We start from the raw sequence: 23,739 nt of genomic DNA on the forward strand, positions 1-23,739 counted from the left end.
TTCCACGTTCTTTCAAATCTAAAAATAGACATCGTTCGAATATTTCGAGTAGCTATCATAACGGTATTAACTTAAATATCATATAGATGAAAACGATTCTAGATCTAATTGGCTCTCTTTATTGTCGAGTCATGCTGTGTAAATGAATTTCTTAGAAATTGAAACAGAATAACATCTGAAGAAAAAAGGAGAAGAAAATCACAGGTGAACAATTAAGATATTTTTACCGTGAATCTGTTCTTCGCTCAGTGAGTCAGCCTGCAATAAAAATTAAAATGTTTCTTATCATAAAAGTCATAACCACAAATTAATTAAAAACTGGTCGGCAGAGTTATCCCCAACGAAGAGGTTATTTGGAGAGAAAAAACAGCGTATATCTCGGTTGCAGAGCGAGAAATTGGGTTAATGGAACAATGTTGAATTTGCGTTTTGCTTATCAGATATATCATTAAATATATGAGATTTAATCTCTATTTATTCAACAATTTTTATACAATTGTGTCTTCTTTTTATTCAAAGATAAATTAACGTTTATTTTAGATTTAATGCCCCATAACAATTAAATAAAACCAACTTTGATCGATAGATTTAACTGATCGGCTGATTTAATTAATCCGCATGAAGGTTAGTTCACATAATTAGACCATGCGTATGTTCAAAATTTTAAAGTAAATTAAAACTTAATTCATCACTTTAAGAAGAAAATTTACTCAAATATATTTTGGAGATATTTTTATATATACATTGAGAGTATAGCATTTGACACAATGCCTTTTGCTATACATGCATATAAGCAAAGAAATTATGTTCATACCTTACATCATATTTCATTATTTACGCAAGGGGCATCATAAATAATCATAATAACGAAACCTTGAAATACGTGCTTTGTACGGAATGCCGTTAGGGCCATTGCCTATGAGTGTGTTGATCGGAAACGCGATAGTCGAAAGTACGATGGTGAAAACGCGAAATCACGAAACTACGATGGTGAAAACGCGAAATTACAATGATGAAAACGCGATAGTACGATGATGAAAACGCGACAGTACGATACTACGATGATGAAAACGCGATAAACTATCGTGTTTTCACCATCGTACATTTTCGGTTTCACCATCGTAGTTTCGTGATTTCGCGTTTTCATCATCGTTCTGTCGAGTATCGCGTTTCAGATAAAACAATTCATAGGCGATGACGATAACGGCATTCCGGAATGCCGTTCGGGTCATCGCCTATGAATGTGTTGACCTGAAACGCGATAGTCGATAGTACGATGGTGAAAACGCGAAATTACGAAACTACGATGATGAAAACGCGATAGTACGATGATGAAAACGCGATAGTACGATGATGAAAACGCGATAGTACGATGATGAAAACACGACAGTACGATGGTGAAAACGCGATAGTACGATGATGATAAACGACAGTACGATGATGAAAACGCGATAGTACGATGGTGAAAACACGAAAGTACGATGATGAAAACACGACAGTACGATGATGAAAACGCGAAATCACGATATTACGATGGTGAAAACGCGAAAGTACGATGATGAAAACACGATAGTTAATTGTATTATCATCATCGTACTGTCGTATTATCGCGTTTTCGTTATCGTACTGTTGTGTTTTCATCATCGTACTGTCGCGTTTTCACCATCGTGGTTTCGTGATTTCGTGTTTTCATCATCGTACTTTCGAGTATCATGTTTCAGATCAAACCATTCATAGGCGATGGCCCTAACGGCATTCCGTAGCTTTGTACTATTCCCTTTGATTTCATAGTTGATACCGATCGGTGGACAGTAGGTAGGAAAAGAGCATAATAATTCAAAGACCGTATGCTCTAAAAGTAAATTCCTTAAAGACGCGCATTATGACATATGAAATCACTGTGTCCTGGAAGAAACGCAAAATGACATAATGACCAGTGGCCATGGTGTCCTTCTATAAACACAAAGTGAGCTTATGTGAGTGCAAAATGCAAAGGAATTAAGCCCCTAAAACACATATAAACGACATATAAACCATGTTCTTCGATATCATAATATACGGATCTACGTCTTAAAGCTCATAGTGGCATACAGATATTGCTTTAAAAGCGCATATAGGGATCTAGTTGCACATGCTCATAGTGACATATATACTTGTCATAAAAGCGCAAAGTGAGACACGGATCTAGTCTACAAGCCCATAGTCGTTTATAGACCTAGTTCTGAAAGCACATAATGACAAATGAGCGTAGCCCAACAAGATGAAAACGACATAAAAACCTTGTCCAAAAAGCGCATACATTGAGAAACGGACCTAGTTTTACAAGCGCAGGGGAATAACAGCTGCGGGGAGTTTGGCGCAAAGTAAGCTACAAGCACATAATGACTTACAGCTCGAGGTGCAGTGACCTTAAATGGCATATAAATGACATACGGAGCTAGTTCTACAAACACATACTGACATATGGGCCTAGGTCTGAAGGACCGTAGGCCCGCATGGTAGCTTGTGAACCAAAGGCCTCAAAATGCATGGCCTGAATGTCAAATAGTCTAATGACGCGTACTATAAATATGTCAGTGAAACGCTGATTGATTAATAGGACAATAAACAAATTTATCATATCATAAACTTTCTACGTTATCCTTTCAGTACATTCAAGTCAAAGAAGTAAGAAACTGATAACAGTAATCATTTTATCGCAGGAAAAGTCTTACAAGACATAACAGATGCGTGGCACTGAATAAACTCCGTACATTCGCTTTTTCCAGTACAATCTTCAAAACGGAAAAAGAAAACAACACGACGTAATATTCAAAGTAATAGAAAGAGCATCGAAACACGAGGCCACCTGATTTGTACAGAAAGGTCTCCAAACTATAATACAACAGGGAGCTATTGTTTCATATAGAATTTATTGAGCGTGTAAAACTTAAATTCTTATCGATTTTCTCGAATTTTACGCGAGAACTCCATGCTGTTATTTCTAATCAAGGTGACTGAATCAGTCAGAAGTGATAATGAACGGATTGCGCGGAATTTAATCAGATTTCATACCACATGAATTGTCATTAATTAGTTAGATCTTTTAACGAGGGGAGAATTTTTTATATATATTTTACTCATTGAAGGAACTGCATTGAATCAGAAGGTGCCGATACGATAGTGTAAACTATTTGTGCTATTTTGACTGTTAGCATTCAGGACACGACATTGTTATTTAATATGCACGTGTATAATATCTGTAACAGAAAAAGTTTAAGTATTTAAAATGTTCAAGAATCTAAAACATTGCTGTCATGGTGTTAACAAAAGATTTTATAACATATACTAAAAGTTAGGTCACTATATATAGAGAGACTACAATAACTTGCACTGAATATTACGTTTCATTTCACATTGAGTTTATGGAATTTACACGTAGAAAACCATTTACTAAAAACAATAATAATAAAATACGTGTATACACTGATTGAAAGTTTCCTTTTTTCACATCAAATATAATCGTGCAAACAAAAATAATGATAATTATCAATGCATTGTCTACATTTATGTACAATTTACATATGCGTTTTTGCGTTTGTAAAGTACCTACACTTTGTGCGCAATAAACATATTACTTCGTCAAATACAAAGCCTATGCAAAACACTCGAATCAATTGATATTCTAAGTTAGAATCAGCAAAAACAATGTTAAGCGTTTCAATGCGTGTTAATATTTTATACTCCGACTTTTTTATTAAATTTTTATCTCCAGGTATGCGCAAGATAGGATATTTTTCTCGCATAAATATAGCAAGCGGTACTATATACATGTACCTACCATTTTTATATTTCAAATATCCATCATATTTTGTAAACAAAACAAAATCCTATTTTTTTCTTCGGAGAGAGAAAAAATAAAACGTATATACAGTTTTAATAATATTTTCCACACATTTCCTAATTGTAAAATCATGCCAATATAGGCACTAGTTCAACATGTTTTTATCTTATGAATTTATCTTTATAAATAATTCCAATGATATTTGAATCAGCTTATGCGAAGGTTTACGCTTTGTAAATAGATTGGCAATCATTTTGACCTCCATCATTGTATATCATGAGTTTCCAAATACCTACAGACAAGATAACATTCAAATAAAATCTGCCTGCAAACAAGAACTCTAACGAACCGTGCTCTTATTTACCGTGCGATTGTATAAAGTTTGTAAAACCCCGTTACAGATACAGAGACGGTATTAAATTTAAGTAGTTGAATGTATCGTATTTTTGTTTTGTTTTAAATTGAAAATTTTAGTATCGACAAAGTGGGTTGAATTTTAAATTGACGAAACGGGGTTAAAGTTATGAATGTAATATTAATGAAAAGATATAATAAGGCAGGGGTATACAGGGTTTCAAGCCCGTGATTTGGCCATTTTAATTCAACGTATTCATTGAGATATAGTCATTATGCAAAAAGCTTGGTTGTTTTTTTTATTATTTATTAGAACGATATGTGCGGTAACGTCGAATCAGGTGAAATATAAGGCGTCTGGAATACAGACTGATAAAACGGACCTTTGATGTGTATGATATTTAAGAATTAAATTAATGATTGACATGCCCTATCATCGCGATATACTGTACAACCTAGAAAATTTGCGCTGTGTTATTTTCGCGAGTATTTAGAACAGGCTAATAGGCAATTTATAACAATTTTTATGATCATTAATTTTATCGTCTGCTGATACTTATAGTATTACTTGAAGTCTGTCATGCTTGGTTCTCAGTGAAATTACTTTTAATTAAATATTCTGCAATTACGAATTACTAGTATCCCATATAAGGTTTCAACTTGGTATTAGTTTGACCGCAAGTAACTTATAATTAATTCAAATCTAGTCTGCCACATAAGGCTTCAAACCTAAGTCAGGATATTCAAATGTCTTGCATGCAAATTAAATTCTCAATACTTTTTAAATGCACAAAATCTTTTTCTTTTTCAACATGTGAACAATTATGTATAAAATGGCCTGTATCGAGAAACCACCGGTCAGCAAAGACCAATTTTCCCATTTTCAAGATGAGCCTATGTTTGAAGGTTTTGCTATAATTTTACTTCATATTACGTCAGAAAAATGAATGCTTTTATTGTTTTAGATTTATATAGATAAAAATTACAGTATATTCATTGACGACATCCAGACGCCACGAGTTTCCTATGAAAGAAACAGAACTGTACCATTTCAGTGTTATAGAACATAATAGGACAAATAATAATTGTAATAATAGATCTTCTTCTTTTTTTTAAATTAATATATTATTTTTTACCATGACTCAGCTGGAAAGTAATGTGGTCAGTTGCACAGGATTTAAGGCATAGACTTTGTCAGAAACGTTTATGGACACGAGCCTGAACATGCGCAATTGTGTATATTCATATTGAATACTTTAATAGCCTGGTGAGGACTTATATTATCTTCAGGTAACCTTATTATTGGTAATACTTGGTTTGATTGGGTTAATCTTAAGTTTTCCCTTAAAGCCAATCAACGGGGAGATCCTCACCGCGTCAGAACAGGAAGCCGGGTACCATGCTGTACGTGCTAGCAGTCTTATTTGATGCGATACTGTTTACCGTTTGCATTTAGTATTTTCATATTTGTTAAAATGCAACTTAAAATTAATAAAAAAGCATTTAGCTGACGCTGAAAAGTTTATAGTTGCTTTTGGTCAGATCAAAGCGTTATTGTGTCATATAAAGCATGAAAAGTTGCGAAATATGCCGACATTACACGAACCTATAATTGAAGTGATATCAAACTTGTTAAAGAGGCTGACTTACATTACAGTTTGTATTTCATTTCATGAAGACGACTGTAAATTTTGCAATCTAATAAAATCCTGATAGTAATAGTAGTGCCGATGATAACAAACACCTAAAATCAGAAAAGTGCGATTGGTTTTTCATCATGGTTGAAATGTAGTATTCTGATAAAAATCTGAGACAGCCTCTTTAAAAAGCACGCTGAACTTAAAATATTCTGAAAGTTTGCATTGTTTAAAATTTAATTCAAAGTTTTCCTAATTTTTGTTTACGAAAGCCATGTGTTCAATCATAATAATTACGTTGAAATTATTGCATATAAAGATAATTGTTTTGTACCGTCATAATTATCAATATACAACTGTTAGATATAATATTAATGAATATGCACCATATTATAAGGTTTAATGTAGACATAGGCTCATTTTATGCTCGGCTAAGTTTATATTAATTGTTTTAATTAAGTTCTTATTGAGTAGTTTAAAATTTAAGTTTAAGATTTTAAAATAGATACATCGGTGCATATTTATATAACACGTACATTAAGGTGTGTGGATAGAAGTAAAGGAAATAAGTACGAAAGACCGGTGGGGACATTCAACTTCACGAATTCCCGATTCCAACCTCGTGCATTCACTGTTTTAACTTCGTGAATTCACTTTTTTAACATATAGACTTCACGAATTCACTCTTCATGAAATCGTGAAGTTGAAATCGTGAACGCACGAAGATGAAATCGGGAATTCACGAAGTTGCGATGTCCCCACCGGTCTTTCGTAATAAATAGAATTAAATGCTTACGCATCAAGGATCTTTTAGTCTCTATGTTTTTTTCCGGGGTTATGGTCAGTTAAAATTTTAAACATTAACCTTCTGAATTTCCCAAATGGCCTCGTCCAGCTTCCAATTTTAGAACTGTCCATTATCAATTTTAGGGATATCAAAATTAAAAAAGTTGGTACAGCCAGCAGTACAGAGCCTGATCAGACTGCACAGAAATATACACTCACTAACAATGTGTTTGAAAACAATTTAATACTTTAATTCATTTACCATAAAAAGCAGACGACAAAAATATACAAACGAACACAAATAATAATGCTATTTATATTTTCAAGAAAAGATTTTTTTTTTAAAGATGGTATTCTCAAATATGAAGACAAGAAAACGTAAATGAGAAAACATAAACTATACTTGTGAAATGACAACTTCTCAACATTGTACAAACTTCATTAATCTAACCAGTGATGAAAATGAGGTCAAAGGTTAAACAATACAAATACACGGATAATATGGCATATAAAAGTTTTGAACCACATCCTATAGTTCTACAGTATTCCTTAACCGACAAATGTGTACTCCTGAAAAAGGCTATGTTTGCGAACTTTCCGTGTCTTTTTTCAAAAATGAACACCTCCTTATAAAAATGAACACCTCTTCATCAAAATGAACACCACTTTATTAAAGATGGACACCTCTTATATTGTGTTATTTTGCATCATCTGCACAAACTCTGAAAGCAGAAATTACGGGTTAATATTATCAGTGTTCTTTTTTTTAAGTTAATTGTCCTAAAAAACGTAAAATTAGATAAAAAAACACTACTCACTGAAATGCAGACGTGTTAAGTAAAATATGCATTTGATATCATAAGTTTATAATTAAATGTTAGAAAATGTTGTAAAAGTACAAAAACAATGTATAACATATTAAAGTAATGTATAACATTAAAAATATACGCATCAAATTTTGCAAGTTCGTCTAAACAGCCAAGTTTAGTAACTGCATACGGGTAAACTTTTATACAGGGGTTTGATTTGTGCAAAGAAACTACCATAACACGCGTAGAAGAAATACATCCCTACAAAAAAAACAACAAAAAAAACAACAACATTACCTTCGAAACTGATCTGTCCGTCGCCATCAATATCGGCCTCCTTAATCATTTCAGCGACTTCCTCGTCTGTCAAGTTTTCTCCCAGTTTACTCATAACACTTTTCAAGTCGTCTGCTCCTATTGCACCATGCTTCTGTTTGTCCAAGACCTGAAGTGATGTGTGTTCTGATATTAATAACAACAACAGCAGCAGCAACAACAACCACAACACTAATAATAATCAATTTTACATTTATGAAGAAATAATGATTAGAGGTGTTGGACAACAGTTGCAGATACATAACGTTTCCTTTCATGGCGCTCGGATCACCGCGCCCTAGCCTGACGGAATGTACCGAAAATCTAATTCTATCTAAATACCAATGATATGTATATATATGTACACGTAAGATAAGAGGTATTACCCTAAATGCTTCTTTGATGTCACCGTCCTCTTCATTTTCTTTGAGCCTATTTGCCATCATCGTAAGAAACTCCTGGAAATCTATCGTTCCACTCTCTGAAACGTTAAAAAACAGGTCTACATTGAAAATTCTTTCTCATGTTCATGTATATTGTGTGATAAGATAATTTCTAAAATGTTAATGTTGGTGATATCTATACTTTTGCTCACTATATATTAATATATTATCCTGCTCTTATGCTCTTAAAATTTCAGTTTCATTGTCGTCTGCTAATAGCTTTCCATTTTCATCCACAAGGCATATACATACCCAGTGAGAAAAGATTTTAGGCAACTTATTTATATTTCCAGGACGGACGTATAGTAATAGGCCTACTATTGTGTCATATATCTATTTTTAAATCGGAAAGCATGCAGAAATTGCCTAGACAACTGAGAAAATGTCAAATGATATTCAAATTTCTAAGAAAAAATATGTACAATCTTTGTCACAACATTGTAATTTTACTTATACATTTAAAAGTGACTGGTTGCACACAGAGAGTGTCTACATGTATATTTTACTTGTAAATAACTCACTGTCAACGTCTAGTTCGGCCATCATTTTTCGAAGTTCCTCATCAGTTGGCCTTAGTCCCAATGACCGCATCACTGTTCCTAATTCATCTGCGGTAATATTTCCATCTCCATCTTTGTCAAACAAACTGAACGCTTCCCGAAATTCTGCACGTTAAAATAAACAACATTAACACAAACAACATTAACATAAACAACATTAACAACGTAACTCGATAAATAATGGTTATATTTCTTATTTATCATTTCAGTTTATAAAATACGTGATTATATTCAAACGGATAGAAAGTATTTATATATGAAACATGACATTAGTTAAAGGTGAATTCAAACATTTAAAGATCCTGTAACTCAATTTTTGTATGGTTTTATATCATAAATATATTGCGCAAATGAATATTTATCAATATTGTAGGTTCCAAATAGCATTATTTGTAAAGTATAAACGAATTTACATTTTATGTTAATAAAGGGAGGTAATTAGAAATTTATTTTCTATAAAGTCTAAGTAAATTTTTGAATAAGAAATGAATGCATATATTTTATTGATTACATATAATGTGGCAGATATTTGCAGTACATATTTTACATATTCTTAGATGTTTGATAATTGTTTTAGAAGCATAATTATATACATATATATAATTTCACTTAAGTGTGGTAACAGCCTTAATTACAACATACAGGATCTTTAAGATCAACTGCAATTATTCCATTTTCATCACATTTACACATCTGAAACATTACGGATTTACTCGGATCATACCGTGCAGCATACATTATAGTCAAGTCAATTAATATTTGTAACAAAATATGCTAAAATACTTCAGAAAATGGGAAAAGCATGAAACTTGGCACAGATGTTAATAAAAGCAAAAGAAACATTTTGGGCATGGGACCCATTTTATATATGCCAAGATGGTTGCCATGGCAGCCATTTTTCAAAATGGCCGCCATTACATGGAATTATCACCTTTCTATTCCAGTAGAGGCTATTTATAGTTACAGTTATACTGGAAATTACCCCAGTTTACACTTAACATCAGATATTTGCATTACTAATAATCAAAGATACTAGTTTACAGTTATAATGCTATTAATTGTTGCTATTTCTATGGTAACAAGTTACTGAAATTACAAAAAAGTCTATTTCAGTACTTTGAAATATTTTTTGATTATTTTCTCATAATCAATTTATTTGTTGTAATCCTAAGTAGACGATCATGGCAAATACCTATGAGATATAATGCCTTAAATGCTTTATGTGTAGATTGTGAGCAATGTACTATATAAGAAGTATTCAAATTGTAATGTCTGAATTTACATAATTTACAAACAGAATAGAATGATTAAACATAATTATTCCATTATTATTTTATATTTCCTTCAGCTCAATCAACAATATTTTGCTAGCACCAAATATTACCTAAATTCCATGTTAAACAAATCTTATGATACTATGAAAATGAAAGAACAAAAGCATATGTATCCAAGGTTATATATAGGAAAGGATGGATTGACCCTTATTAGGCATAGAATACACACACGGTCCTGTAGGCATTGAGCTCTCAGATCTATTAAATGTAACACCACTTTCATGTTGGATAATCCATAAGCCAATTTGGGAGTGATTAAAACCTTAAAGATATAACCCAAATATTTATATTCATGTTTTTAAAGGGAGACACAGGCAACATTTTCATTTCTTCGCTTTGATTTTTTTCATTCATTAAACTGTTAATCCTCAAAAAATATATACATGTACACTTGACAGTCATCGAGGATTCTGCCGGCGGCTAAACTTTGTTCATATTTACGCTTCAAACTCAAAATAAATAGAATTGATACCAAAATTTATTCTTGGACTTTTACAAATGTCATTTTAGCGTGATTTGAGTACATAAGATAATTTTGGTATTGTCATTAATTTGCCTGCGTATTCCTTAAAGGTTTTTTCAAATTTCATCATTAACATTCAATATTAAATCTTAGTTTTTGCGCTTTGCAAGATCTATGAATATTGAAATTCTATGGGTGATGCTGAGTGTCCTATTTCATGCATTATAACAAGCAAATTCGTTGAATTTATATCCCCCGCCGAGTACTGGTTATTATTAACACAACAACTGAGGACATAAGGCTTTATTTATATATTAATCATGGCATAAACAGTAATATTCTTTGAACTTGATAAATATTCAGGGCAATAACAGGGCCATAACTTTGTGTTAAATAGTAAAATCTGGAGATGCCAATGAGATGTATGCATACTACATAACTAATCAAGGGCCATAAATCTGAGTTATAAGTATCTGACTGGAACAAGGCGACTATATGCATATCTCCTCTTAGTATCCCATAAAGTTTCATTGAATTCCAGCCAGTAGTAGCAGAGAAGTAGCGAGGAAACAAATATTTTTCTATATGGATACTGCATAACTAATCAAGGGCCATAACTCTGAGTTAAAGTGTCTGACCGGAACAAGCCGACGATATGCGCATCTCCTCTTGGTATTGAAGGTTCCCATAAAGTTTCGTTGAATTCCAGCCAGTAGTTGCAGAGAAGTAGTGCGGAAACGATTTTTACTCTATAAAAAAGTATATGCATACTACATAACTAATCAACGGCCATAACTCTGAGTTAAAGTGTCTGACCGGAACAAGCCGACGATATGCGCATCTCCTCTTGATATTGATGATTCCCATAAAGTTTCGTTGAATTCCAGCCAGTAGTTGCAGAGAACTACACCGGAAACGATTTTTACTCCATATGCATATTGCATAACTAATCAAGGGCCATAACTCTGAGTTAAAGTGTCTGACCGGAACAAGCCGACGATATGCGTATCTCCTCTTGATATTGATTATTCCCATAAAGTTTCGTTGAATTCCAGCCAGTAGTTGCAGAGAACTACTCCGGAAACGATTTTTACTCTATATGCATACTACATAACTAAGCAAGGGCCATAACTCTGAGTTAAAGTGTCTGACCAGAACAAGCCGACGATATGCGCATCTCCTCTTGATATTGATGATTCCCCTAAAGTTTCGTTGAATTCCAGCCAGTAGTTGCAGAGAACTACTCCGGAAACAAAATTTTACTCTATATGCATTCTACATAACTTATCAAGGGCCATAACTCTAAGTTAAAGGGTCTGACCGAAACAAGCTGACGATATGCGCATCTCCTCTTGATATTGATGATTCCCATAAAGTTTCGTTGAATTCCAGCCAGTAGTTGCAGAGAACTACTCCGGAAACGAAATTCGGACGGACGGACGGACGGTCAGATGCGCATCACATCTTGATATTGATGATTCCCATAAAGTTTCGTTGAATTCCAGCCAGTAGTTGCAGAAAACTACTCCGGAAACGAAATTCGGACGGACGGATGGACGGACGGACGGACAGACGGACAACGCCAAAACAATATCCCCCTCCCGATTCCATCGGCGGGGGATAAATATCAAGTATCTCTCTAGTTGACGGAAGTCTATCTGAGGTAAGACTTTATCTGAAGTTTATGTTAAACAAAGTCCTGAAAGGATTGACAGCCTAAGATTTGATAACAATAGCAACCGTGACTTAACATGTTTAATCAATCACAGGAATCTCAAAATATGAATACAACAGAGACCAGCGTTCATGGAATGCAGTCCTGAAAATGTTAAGTCATAAACATTTGTTAACCAGGTTTCAACAAAAACAAACCGGTAATTGTGATGTCGAAATCGGCAGGCGGGCAGGTGAGCGGACATCAACTTTTGGTTTCCGCTCAACTTGAGTTTGCTTTTGCCTATAGACACCAAACTTTGTGTGTTTGGGTACGTTATATCAAGAGGCAGCTTGGGATTGCTCCCCATGTGTTTGTGATCAAGGTCACTGCTGCTAAAAATAGAAATTCAGTTTTCGCGCAATAGTTCAAGTTTGCTTTGGCCTATTGACAACAAACTTGGTGTAATGATAGCTTTATCAAGAGACATCTTGGGGTTGCTACCTTGGTGTCTGTGATTAAGGTCAAGGTCACTGTTGCACAAAAATAGAAATTCAGTTTCCGCTAAATCACTTGAGTTTGCTTCGGCCTATTGACATCAGATTTAGTATGTTGGTAGCGTATATCAAGGTGCAACTTTGTATTGCTACCAAGGTGTGTGTGCACAAGGTAAAGATCACTGTTGCTTAAAAAATAAACTCAGTTTTCACGTAATAATTTGAGTTTGATTTTACCTATTGACTCTATAGTGACAGATACTCTCAATAATAAAACACAACACATTCATCACAAAGTCTGTTCATTAGCATGACCAAGAGCTGTCAGAATTAAGAGAGAAATACCCAAGGGTATCTGATGTTTTATGGGCAGCAAGGCGTACTTATATTATTTTCAATGTCTGTCCCATTCGTTCTAAACCTTAGACGTGGTGACGTATCTTGAATCTTACAAACATTTGAGGCCCTTAGAAGAAAAACAGTGTCAAGATATGGCAAATTATCTAGCACGTTTGTCCATTGTTTTCCTTGATCTGATTATAGCGCGGAAATGCCGAGTCGTCATAATAAAGGGCTATTGAATTTGTAATGTCTAAAAATAAAAAAAATGTAAGAACATGCCTTTTGGAATTTTGTTAAAAAATATGAGACAACATGATTGCAAACGGAGGCCAAAAGTCATGAAACCCAGATATTAAATATAAAATTTTGTAGCACAGGGCACCCTTAGGGACACCAAAATGGAATTTGACATATAATTAAGGGTGGTTGTGGCATTAAAGAAGGAAGAGGGGTATTGTATCAATTTTTGATACACCCCCGAAGGTAAAGAACGGTTGATGTTATTTACAATAATGAGTTAGTGTAACTTCTAACTTAAAAATTAGTCTTGAAAGTTGGTGTCAAGTTAGCAGATAATCAATCGAAAACCAATGTGTAGTGTTTAAAAGCAGTTATTTCATCAAAGGTGTGTCAAAATCTGAGCCTGTAAACTGCAAATTTCTACAAAATTATCATTCCATTTTTATACAACAAATGGACAGTCATGATCGTTCATATGAAGAAAAGGGATAGTTAAGAATGAATTTATTTTCTGTAACGCATACTTTGACCAGAGACATAGATAACATCTACATCTCTGCTTTGACAAAATGTACATTATATAATTATGTCTACCAGGTTTTCGTTTTTTTCTTTTACATATTCTAAAAAATGCACTTTTATAAAGTTTCATATTTTTATGATATGACAATTCTAATAACAAATGACTGTTAAAATTTAACACATGTTAGCTTATAATTCTGTTATTCACACATTCTTTGCTTAATCCCTTTCACAGCGATCAACAAGATAAAATTGCAAGGCGTGCACCTGACTTGACGGGCAGATATTTAATTTTCGTTTGCTTGAGTTATGCTAGAATTTTTAAATACTTTTGTTTAATATGTTTGATAAGTATTTCCTTGTGATAAATTAACATTGTTAACAAAAAGGAATAATGTAAAAAATGATGTCTTAACATTTCTAGGAGACAGCGATGACAGACCTCTAAAATTAATATTTATTTCATCTGATTTCCAGGGTCGTGAAAACTAATGACAAACAGAAATAATAAATATGTTAAGTGTAATAGCTTTAAAAAGACAAAGCAATGTTTAAATACTAATAACAACTATTTTTCTGATTACAATACCCTAATATGCAGCTATCTATGAAGTTCTCTTAGTAAAAGCAAGCGTTTTTAAAAAATTTACACGTATGGCGGCCATTTTGGATTTTTCCCGCCATATTGGATTTTAAAAAATGGGTCCCATGCTCAATTTTTCTTATATATATCAAAGTTCATTTGTACCAAGTTTGGTGCTTTTCCCATTTTCTGAAGTATTTTTTCACAAATTGACTGGACTATTAAAAGCAATTTCGCTTTTAAGCCGCCGTTACTACTAGTATACCTATATTCCTGTGATCTTTAACGTTTAGTCAACTTTATGCACTAGTATGTAAAAAATATTAAAGAAAACAATATTTGTTGAATACATACAAATATAAATAGCATTTGGAATGAAATATTTAAAGTACACTTAATTATGATGCTATTATTATTTTAAAATTGCAAATATTCATCAGACTATTTGTGTATTTCATGAAATATGCTTTTATAATCCGTTGCTTATTGTGGTGACTCAACCCGTATCCATATTTTAACAAAAATTGTTTTTAGAGTTTAATGTATCTAGATCTATTTCTTACATACATATAAAAATGTATTAAAATGAATGAATGAATGAATGAATGAATGAATGAATGAATGAACAAATGAATGAATGAATCACAGGAACTTGAAATTCTATCACTTTTAACGATAATATGCAAAATACACCCCTATACTCGTATACTGTTTATTTATAGTATATAGGGGGTATATTTGGATATTATAATTAATATTGGTTATTTGATAGAATTTCAAGTTCCTGTGAATGAATAAATAAATAAATAAATAAATAAATAAATAAATAAATAAATAAATAAATAAATAAATAAATATAGATGAGTAACAACTATCTTACCATTTAACTGCTCTTCACTTAATGATTCTGCCTGAAATATTAAAAAAAAACATGTAGTGACTGTTTAACAACGACTTCATTATTATCGTTTGCAGAACATTCCGTTTATGGCGATTCAGTTTACAATTCATTTAATCATTTTAGGCTTTTGGGTATCAGAAGAGCTCCTTTAATGTCAATCTATCTACCCATCATGTCTCATTTCACGTGATTGTTTTTCGCTTAGCACCCTTGTTCTTTATATTATAGCAGAATTACATAAAATGCACACCACATCGAACCCCTTTCTCGCTTTAATTAATTACAAAGCAAAGAGTAAGGTCAGCATGCCAATCTGTGAAGCTTGACCAAGCTTAATAGGGTTAGCAGATAAATTTTAAAATTCTTCTTGATATTCCCCAAATTGATAATAAACAGTTCTAAAAATGGAAGATGTAAGAAGATCGTTAACCGCAATGGAGACGGAAATGGTAGACAGGAAGGTTCAATCAATGACCGGGGCGCTTTACTTAATATCATTTTCAAGAAACAAAATGGTACTACATGAACAATAGTTTCATTACAAGGTGCCCGGAACCAAGCTAGTGTCAGTATGATGAATCTAAATGTTTTATTGTACTACGTTTGCGATACGAGTAGCATTACATCAGTAGAGCATCGAACCATTTAGTGCACGCAGAAATACAATATTATTGCCTATATAACACTCAAATTACTTGTTAACATTTAACAAAAGTTGAATACGTCATATGTATTTTTTATCAATTTTGTAAGCAATATTCGAATTCGTAAAAATAATGGAAATCTCTTATTAAATAAAATGTAAATCTTTTATTAAACAAAATATTGGAAATCTCTTAATTTCTTTAAAAAAAATATAGCATTTATTTCAACAAGCGAAATTTTTTGAAAACTTACCATTTTTGCCCATTTCGGTATTTTGTACGGATTAACCCATTTTGTTCGCACTTTTGCTACCCTTCTCGGCATTTTACTTATGTTTTTCAGATGATGATAATAATTCTCTATTCTTTATACAATGCGTATCCAATATTTTTGGGAAAAAAGGCAGAAAAGTTCCACACCTCAACTCTAACAAAACTTCTGTAAAATCTTACAAACTTACCGGAAACTCGTAGTCTACAAACGGCATTTTCTCAAAAGAAAGCTGTCTTTCTAAAGAAAAATACCAAATCCCTTAATCAAGCGTGATTTTACGTCCATAATCCACAACGGATTTCTGTCGTAATTGTATACAATTCTTTAATTAAAAACATTTTTTATTTGCATTTAATACGGGGTTTATCTTTTGGAGAAGGTAACAAATAGATAGATGAAAAAGATTACGATAAGACCTCCTTTCATTTTAGGTAAACGTGTCATGTCACGCGAGTAATGTAAAAGTAATTACTTCTAAGTCACATGTTTAGAATGGCATGACTTTATCGTTTAATAAAATTATGCTTTAATCCTTATTTGTTTGTATAGCAGGATAATAAATCTTTGCTTGATAAAAGAAAAAAATATTACATTATAAATAATTACGTACTGACAGTCGACAACCAATGGAATAATTAATTGTTTATACACATGTAACCATAGATAAGATTACAAATGTATGCATGATTTTTGTTGGTTTCTAATCTAATCAAAGATACAGGATAAAATTATAATACGTGAAAGCAAGTTGCAAAAGGAGGAGTCTTCATCTTATTTCCACATTTCAGTTTTCTACTTCTTAAGTTTTTTCTTTGAAAACTTTTATTTATGTGCAAATTTTGAATCCGCCTGTAGTTGTCCGATTCATATTCATATGAAATAAATAAATAAATAAATAAATAAATAAATAAATAAATAAATAAATAAATAAATAAATAAATAAATAAATAAATAAATAAATAAATAAAATAAATGATAAGCGATTAGTCTAAGATACCATAAATATTGCTGAATTGAAATATTATCATTTGAAACATATGCCAATCGCAAAGAGCGCAACATGTATTTGAAAATGTTGATTACTTTGTAACATTGATCTTACATTTTGTATGCTTGTTCTGACATTTACGATAAAAGTTTTCAATACTAATTATACTATGTAGCTGTGACTGTGTAAACAAGCACAGGGGACTTCTAAATTTTGTAACCCCTTATAGATCTGATGAATTTGTGTGATAGACTCTTGAATTTGGAACAATTTATTCATGTTATTCATGGACTTCAAGTATCGAAATAAGGAAAAAAATGAAGTACCAACAGTAAAGTACGGTGGGGACATTTTAACTTCACGAATTCCCGATTTATGAAATCTTGAATTCATGAAAAAGAGATCGTGAATTCTTTATGTTGAAATTGTAAATTTATGAAGTTGAAATTGTGAAGATGAACCCGAGGATTCAAGAACTTGAAATGTCACCACTGGTTTTTTGTAGTATAGAGCCTGGTCAGACGACATTGCCGAATTCTCTAATGGACTTGTCGAGCTTACATTTTTTGAACATTCAGTTATCATTTTGGGACATCAAGATGAAAATTTGATGATGGTACGCCAACAGTATACAGCCTGTTCAGGCTGCACGAATGTTCAGGCTGGCCTGGCTATATACTGTTGGCAAAGGCAAATCACTTCCGGTTCCGGCAGGTTATGGGTTTAAGCGTGTCAGTGGCATACACAGGTCGTATACGAGTTATGTTATTAACAAGTCGTTCTTCAACCGCCATTTTGTGTCACGTGAGATATTTCAAATGTTATCCCAACATCTATCCAAAACTACACATCTCTCAATAGTTTTTACAGTGTATATCAATATTCAAAGTAAAAGGAAACACAAGGTATATACAAAACGATTTATTTTCATTGTTTCATCTTATATCTGAAAGACAGGTACCATCCTTCAATCTCAAATTTAACAAATTTAATCTAAAATATCGTAATTAATTAGGTGACAAAGCATAAGAAGCAATTATTATGCAAAAGCATGTTTAAGATAGGTTAAACGCGATTTGGAAAAAGAACTAATAAATATAAAACAAAATGAAAAACAGGGGCGACAATCCATCTATTATAGAAATGTGTGTGAAATTAGAGTTATGCCGCTTTTAATCATTGTCAATAGCACTAAGTTTACTGTGGAGATGAGCAAGGCACTTATCACATTTTCCCATTTTTTAAAGCATTTCTTTAACATGTCAAAACAACCACCCATGAAATGATCTGAAATAAACAATAATATACTATACATTCATGTGTAAGAATGTTTTTATTTTTGCAATTAAAGGTTGCAATATCCTTTATGTATTTTTTTGATAAACGAATTATTTTAGTATTTTAGTCATCAAATATAAACTTATGTATTTGCTTTAAAATTTTAAAACTGTAAGTAATATTAAAAACTATTCAGTATTGATTTTAGATGTGTTCAGAAATTAAGCTTAAAACGTCGTAATGTCCCACAAACACACATATATTTCTTAGTCTGAACTTAATGTATATACAAATTCAGGGACAGTAGAAGAGGAAGAAGAAAAAGAAGAAGAAGAAGAAGAAGAAGAAGAAAAAGGAAGAAAAGAAGAAAAAGGAAGAAAAAGGAAATAAAAGAAGAAAAAGAAGAAAATGAAGTAGTAGTCGTAGTCGTCGTCGTGGTCGTCTTAGTCGTAGTAGTAGTGGTAGTAGTAGAAGAAGAAGAAGAATAAGAAGAAAAAGAAGAAGAAGAATAGTAAAAAGGAAAAAAAGGAATGAATAAGTGACGTGTCATGTCACATTTTATCACCTAACATTTTATCTTTTTTGCTTTTGTTTACCATAAAACATCGGAAAACAACTTCTACTTACAATTTGAAATGAAACAAGTCCTCTTTATTTGCTAGTCATCATCTGAACAAATTCTGAAAAAGGCAAACAAAATTACATTTAATGCTTAAATAACCTCCTCTGAAATAGGCAATTAAAATGTAAAAGAGATACACAATCAGAAAAAATTATAATAGCTGCACATAAAATAATTGTTCCTTATAGGTACATGTATGTCATATTATGTTTGTTTGTCTCAAGTTATTATGTTAACACTACCTCCATAATTAACTTGACCGTCTCCGTCTAAGTCAGCTTCTCGTATCATCTCGTCTACTTCCTCGTCACTCAGCTTTTCTCCGAGATTTGTCATCACGTGACGAAGTTCCGAGGCACTTATAAGTCCATTACCGTCCTTATCAAATATCTTAAAAGCTTCTTGTAATTCGTCCTCGCTTTCAATGTCTTTCAACTTCCGGGACATCATTGTAAGGAATTCTGGGAAATCTACTGTACCATTTCCTGTAGAACAATGATTTAAAGTATACATTATTGTCATTGAAAATTTGGTTTAGGTTATTGAAATGAAAAGAGCAACACGTTGATGTAACTGACAGTTAATAATAGTAGTTCTATTGCCACACTGCTCTTTGGCATTCTCAGCATTGTGAAAATAAGAAAAAGAGAGGGTTCCATTAGAAAAGTGGTATTTTCATTGTGTTGATGGTGTTAATAAAGAGCTCGTGAAAATTCTTTCGGTATATCTCGTCTCTTTCCTTGTGAAACAAGAATTCAAATGACCAAGAATTACGTCAACATTATGTTACAAGAGTCTTCATGACCAAAAATTAAATCTTCACAGGAACATAATATATGTGTCCAAAATCTACATTTTGTTACAAGCGTCGATAAGACAAAAAGGAAAATTTACCCTTCGGTTTAGGGATAATTCTAAATTATTTAGGAATAATACTAAATCACCTAGTTAATTTGAAATATATTCAGTGCCATTCTCACAAGTTTAAACAAATATCATCTTAATATTATACGCATATTAAAAGTTACCGTCGGCGTCTACTTCATTAATCATATCGGTAAGCTCCGCCTCCGTGGGATTCTGACCCAAGGCTCTCATTACTATTCCAAGTTCCTTGGAGGAGATCGTGCCATCACCATTCTTGTCAAACAAACTAAATGCCTCTTTGAATTCTGAAATGGAAAATATTTTTGCACATTAATTTTGTAATACGTAACGAGGGTTACAATTATCAAATTGTAGCATTGTGACACTTCGTTTTCTTTTATGTAAGTAGTCCTACCCGTTTGTAAAAAGAGTTCTTATTTTTTTCAAGTTTTCAAGCGTCCAATTTCAAGTAATCCATAGTTTGATTGGTCTTTTTTATTGATTTATTTTATTTCTATATTTAATTTACTGTGAATGTGTATTAAGATGACGGATAGATTCGAGATGTGGCATGCTTTAGGAGACTTGCTAATTTAAATTGAACATATTTAAAGGTGAATGGATAGATTGATTGACAAACAAAGCAAACAGATGACTAATGTATTTTTTTGGCTTCGGTTGACTCGGAAAAGAGAAAGAGGAAACCAGAATCTAGCGCAATAATATTCAGTTTAAGCGCTTGAGTTTAAACTCTTTATTTTTACACTATACGTCACAGTATTTTTGCAATGACCTGTATATTTGGCTCCTCCTCCTAACAAGTCATTCAATCTCGTTCGCGCATGCTTAGTAGACTGGGTATATAAACCGAGCACGCTTCTGCAAATTCCTTTTCGATCCAGTCTCCGAGCTCCAGAAGCTGCCGTGAACTAACACGGAAAAATATTGGAGAAAAAATTATGTAGCGGTTCTGAACAAACATGGCAATAAGACTTCATTTTTGTGTTTTTTAAAGTAGCCGAAGGTAGAGTTGCCTTTCTTTATTATCTTTAATATTGTGTTAAATTTATCTTACAAACCAATTTTTCAAATTTTATTACGACAACGAGATTTAGACAATCTAGATCTATTACGATACTGTAGGCTTAAGGGCAGAGAAAGGTCTGAGAAAAAGTGATCCTACTAAAGACATTGTTGATACTATTTTGCAATACTGCAGTAGGTTTATTTAGCCTAATAAAAACAAAAATTATTTGATCACGTCATCACTAGACTTTATGACGTAACAAATACCTTGTGACTAGTGGAGTATACAGTGTAATAAATGCCCTGGCAGTATGTTATTGTGTTAATGTTTATAAAGTATTGATAAAGAAACTTTTATCTACCCATTAATTATGTTGAATGATTGTCCAGGTAGATCTATCCCTTAATATATTAAACTTTTCACGTGGGGATGCTTCATAATGGTTAGTAATGTCATTCGTAGACATTATAAGTCGTGATAACGCGTAATACGTTAACCTTGTATTTGTTTGTAGACTCAGCATTTTAATTCTGATTTTATTCTACTTCTTTTACAAATTGCTGGGCCATGCCAAACGACAACCTAACCTGTCACAAGTTTTTTCTGGCTGTCAAGGTTTTCTTTGAAGAGACTGGTCAACATTATGTTTTAGACAATGGCACCAGAACAGAACACAGAAGTCGGTAGAACCAGCAGAAGTTGTGATGCCTAAATAAAAGCTAATTGTTGATACAGATTAACCGATAGACAGGTGACGTCACTGTTTTTAAATACAAATTATAGTTAAAATTTAATCTAATGCTGTTTGTGACAAAAATGACATTATCAATTAAATACACATATATTCCTTGTATTACAGAAGAGTTCTTCAAAAATGCAGAATATTAACAAAATGTCGGTATTTAACATAAAATATTCTTAAAAGCAACTGTAAGAAAATGTTTTAAACTTGGGCGGATACCTTGGAGTGATGGATTTTTGTAATTTTGCACATTAGTAATTATCTATTACTGTATCAAATAATACGATAATTAAAAAAAAAAAAAATATTTTCAGTACTGTCATGTCCAAAAATCTCTTCAGTCGAGTACTTTTAAGTTATAAGACATCAAGGACCTTTAATTCATAAAATGACAATAATAATAAAATATTGGGGGGGAGACAGGAAAAAGAAAAGTCAATTAATGATTTAAAATGGGAAAACATGTGACTATTGATACACTTACATCTAGTCATCACAATATAATTTATTCTTTACCTTTTTGAACATTTCCCCTGTCTTCCAGAGATGTAAAATTATGTCTATATTACAATACATTCGAGTTAACATGAACTAGATATCACTCTTGGTTTTGCTCTTAAATATAGTTTAAATCTAGGGAATATGCCTATTTGGATATTAAATCTGCATTCATCATTTGCGGGAACATTAATTGTAAATAAACATTTGCCATTTTAATGGGTCGGGTTGCACAATTTTCATTTTCAAAGTCAAGCAATAATTTCTAAAATTTTATAGATATCGTTCAAATGGCAGTAGTTTAAACCTATGACTTTCTGTCATTAGGTTAGGATTTTGGTTTTCTTACATTATAACATGTGACGTTTACTGTAGTTAAGTATTTACATATTAAGTGACTGAAATCGACGCCGAAAACTAAGCCATCCGAATTCCTCAGCATAATTTGCACAAATTCATGGTCTTGAGTGTGAGCATCAGTTTTGAGTTTTATTACTAAATGCAAAAAAAAAAGAAAAGAAAAAAAGTAATAATAATTATATATAATAATACTAATAATAAGAATGACAATAATGATGCAATGGTATGGATGCTATTGCTCAACGGTTTCGCCGTATCAATTTTAATGAGTTAAGGTTAAATAAGTTTTTGAATTTTATATTAAAGGCGATCATTGGTAATTAACGGCATGGCTTATGGGGAGAATAGCATTTCTTGAGAAATTTTCTTTTAAGAATTCGTACAAGTGGAATTGTTGCATGTATACATCTGTTAGGAAACGATGTGAAAAATAAAAATAATATAATTAATACTGCTGAGAAATATGAAATTGTCATATAGACAAAATATATGGATCCATGAGGAATAAATGAACGTGTGATGAAATTTGCTTTCATCTAATATTTGTTTATCTTAGAAATAAACACTAAAATAAAAAAATAAAATAAATAAAATAAAAATAAAAAATAATAATAATAAAAAAAAAAAAAAAAATAATAATAATAATAAATATATGTTCAATACAGAATACTATTGCTGATTCAATGACACGTTTTCAATGGTCAAGGTTATTCCGGGAATAGCCATTATGCTATTCCCGGATTAACCACAACAGGCATCTAGGCTTCCCTCCAATACCATTAAAGATCCTGTTTCATATTTTTGTTCATGGTTTTATTTCATAAATATGATGCTAAAATTAAGATCTGTCAATATTGTAAGTTCCAATAATTATTATTTATAACGATATTACCTAATTTAACATTTCATGTAAATAAAGGGAGGTAATTAGAAATGTATTTCCTATAATAAAGTCAAATTTTCCAATTAGAAATGAATGCATATAATTTATTGATTAAATATAATATGCACAAATGTTTGCAGTACACATTTTACATATTCTTAGATGTTTGAAAATTGTTTTATTTGCATAATTATATAGTATATATAATACATATATAATTTTTTGCAAGTGTGGTATACACTCAGTAACAATATCAATTACAAAACATACAGGATCTTTAAGCATTTCTTCAG

General features: G+C 32.1%; 1 protein-coding gene and 1 long non-coding RNA gene across 2 annotated transcripts in view; one reads left to right on the forward strand and one right to left on the reverse strand.

Annotated features, from left to right (window-relative positions):
• Nucleotides 1-23,739, reverse strand: part of LOC132731260 (uncharacterized) — a 43,056-nt gene that overhangs the window by 12,052 nt on the left and 7,265 nt on the right. The window contains 10 exon segments of the mRNA XM_060717418.1: nt 228-258; nt 7,300-7,322; nt 7,707-7,854; nt 8,111-8,205; nt 8,689-8,832; nt 15,243-15,273; nt 16,161-16,267; nt 19,044-19,127; nt 19,312-19,554; nt 20,098-20,241. Of these exon segments, the coding sequence (XP_060573401.1) occupies nt 228-258; nt 7,300-7,322; nt 7,707-7,854; nt 8,111-8,205; nt 8,689-8,832; nt 15,243-15,273; nt 16,161-16,267; nt 19,044-19,127; nt 19,312-19,554; nt 20,098-20,241 (1,050 nt within the window).
• LOC132731256 (uncharacterized) lies at nt 20,659-23,202 on the forward strand. The gene is made up of 2 exons (XR_009625854.1): nt 20,659-20,960; nt 21,579-23,202. It is a non-coding gene; the product is annotated as an uncharacterized LOC132731256 (long non-coding RNA).

Source organism: Ruditapes philippinarum, unplaced genomic scaffold (genome assembly GCF_026571515.1).
Source record: "Ruditapes philippinarum isolate M1 unplaced genomic scaffold, ASM2657151v2 ctg124_1_1_1_1, whole genome shotgun sequence".
Lineage (NCBI taxonomy): Eukaryota > Metazoa > Mollusca > Bivalvia > Venerida > Veneridae > Ruditapes > Ruditapes philippinarum.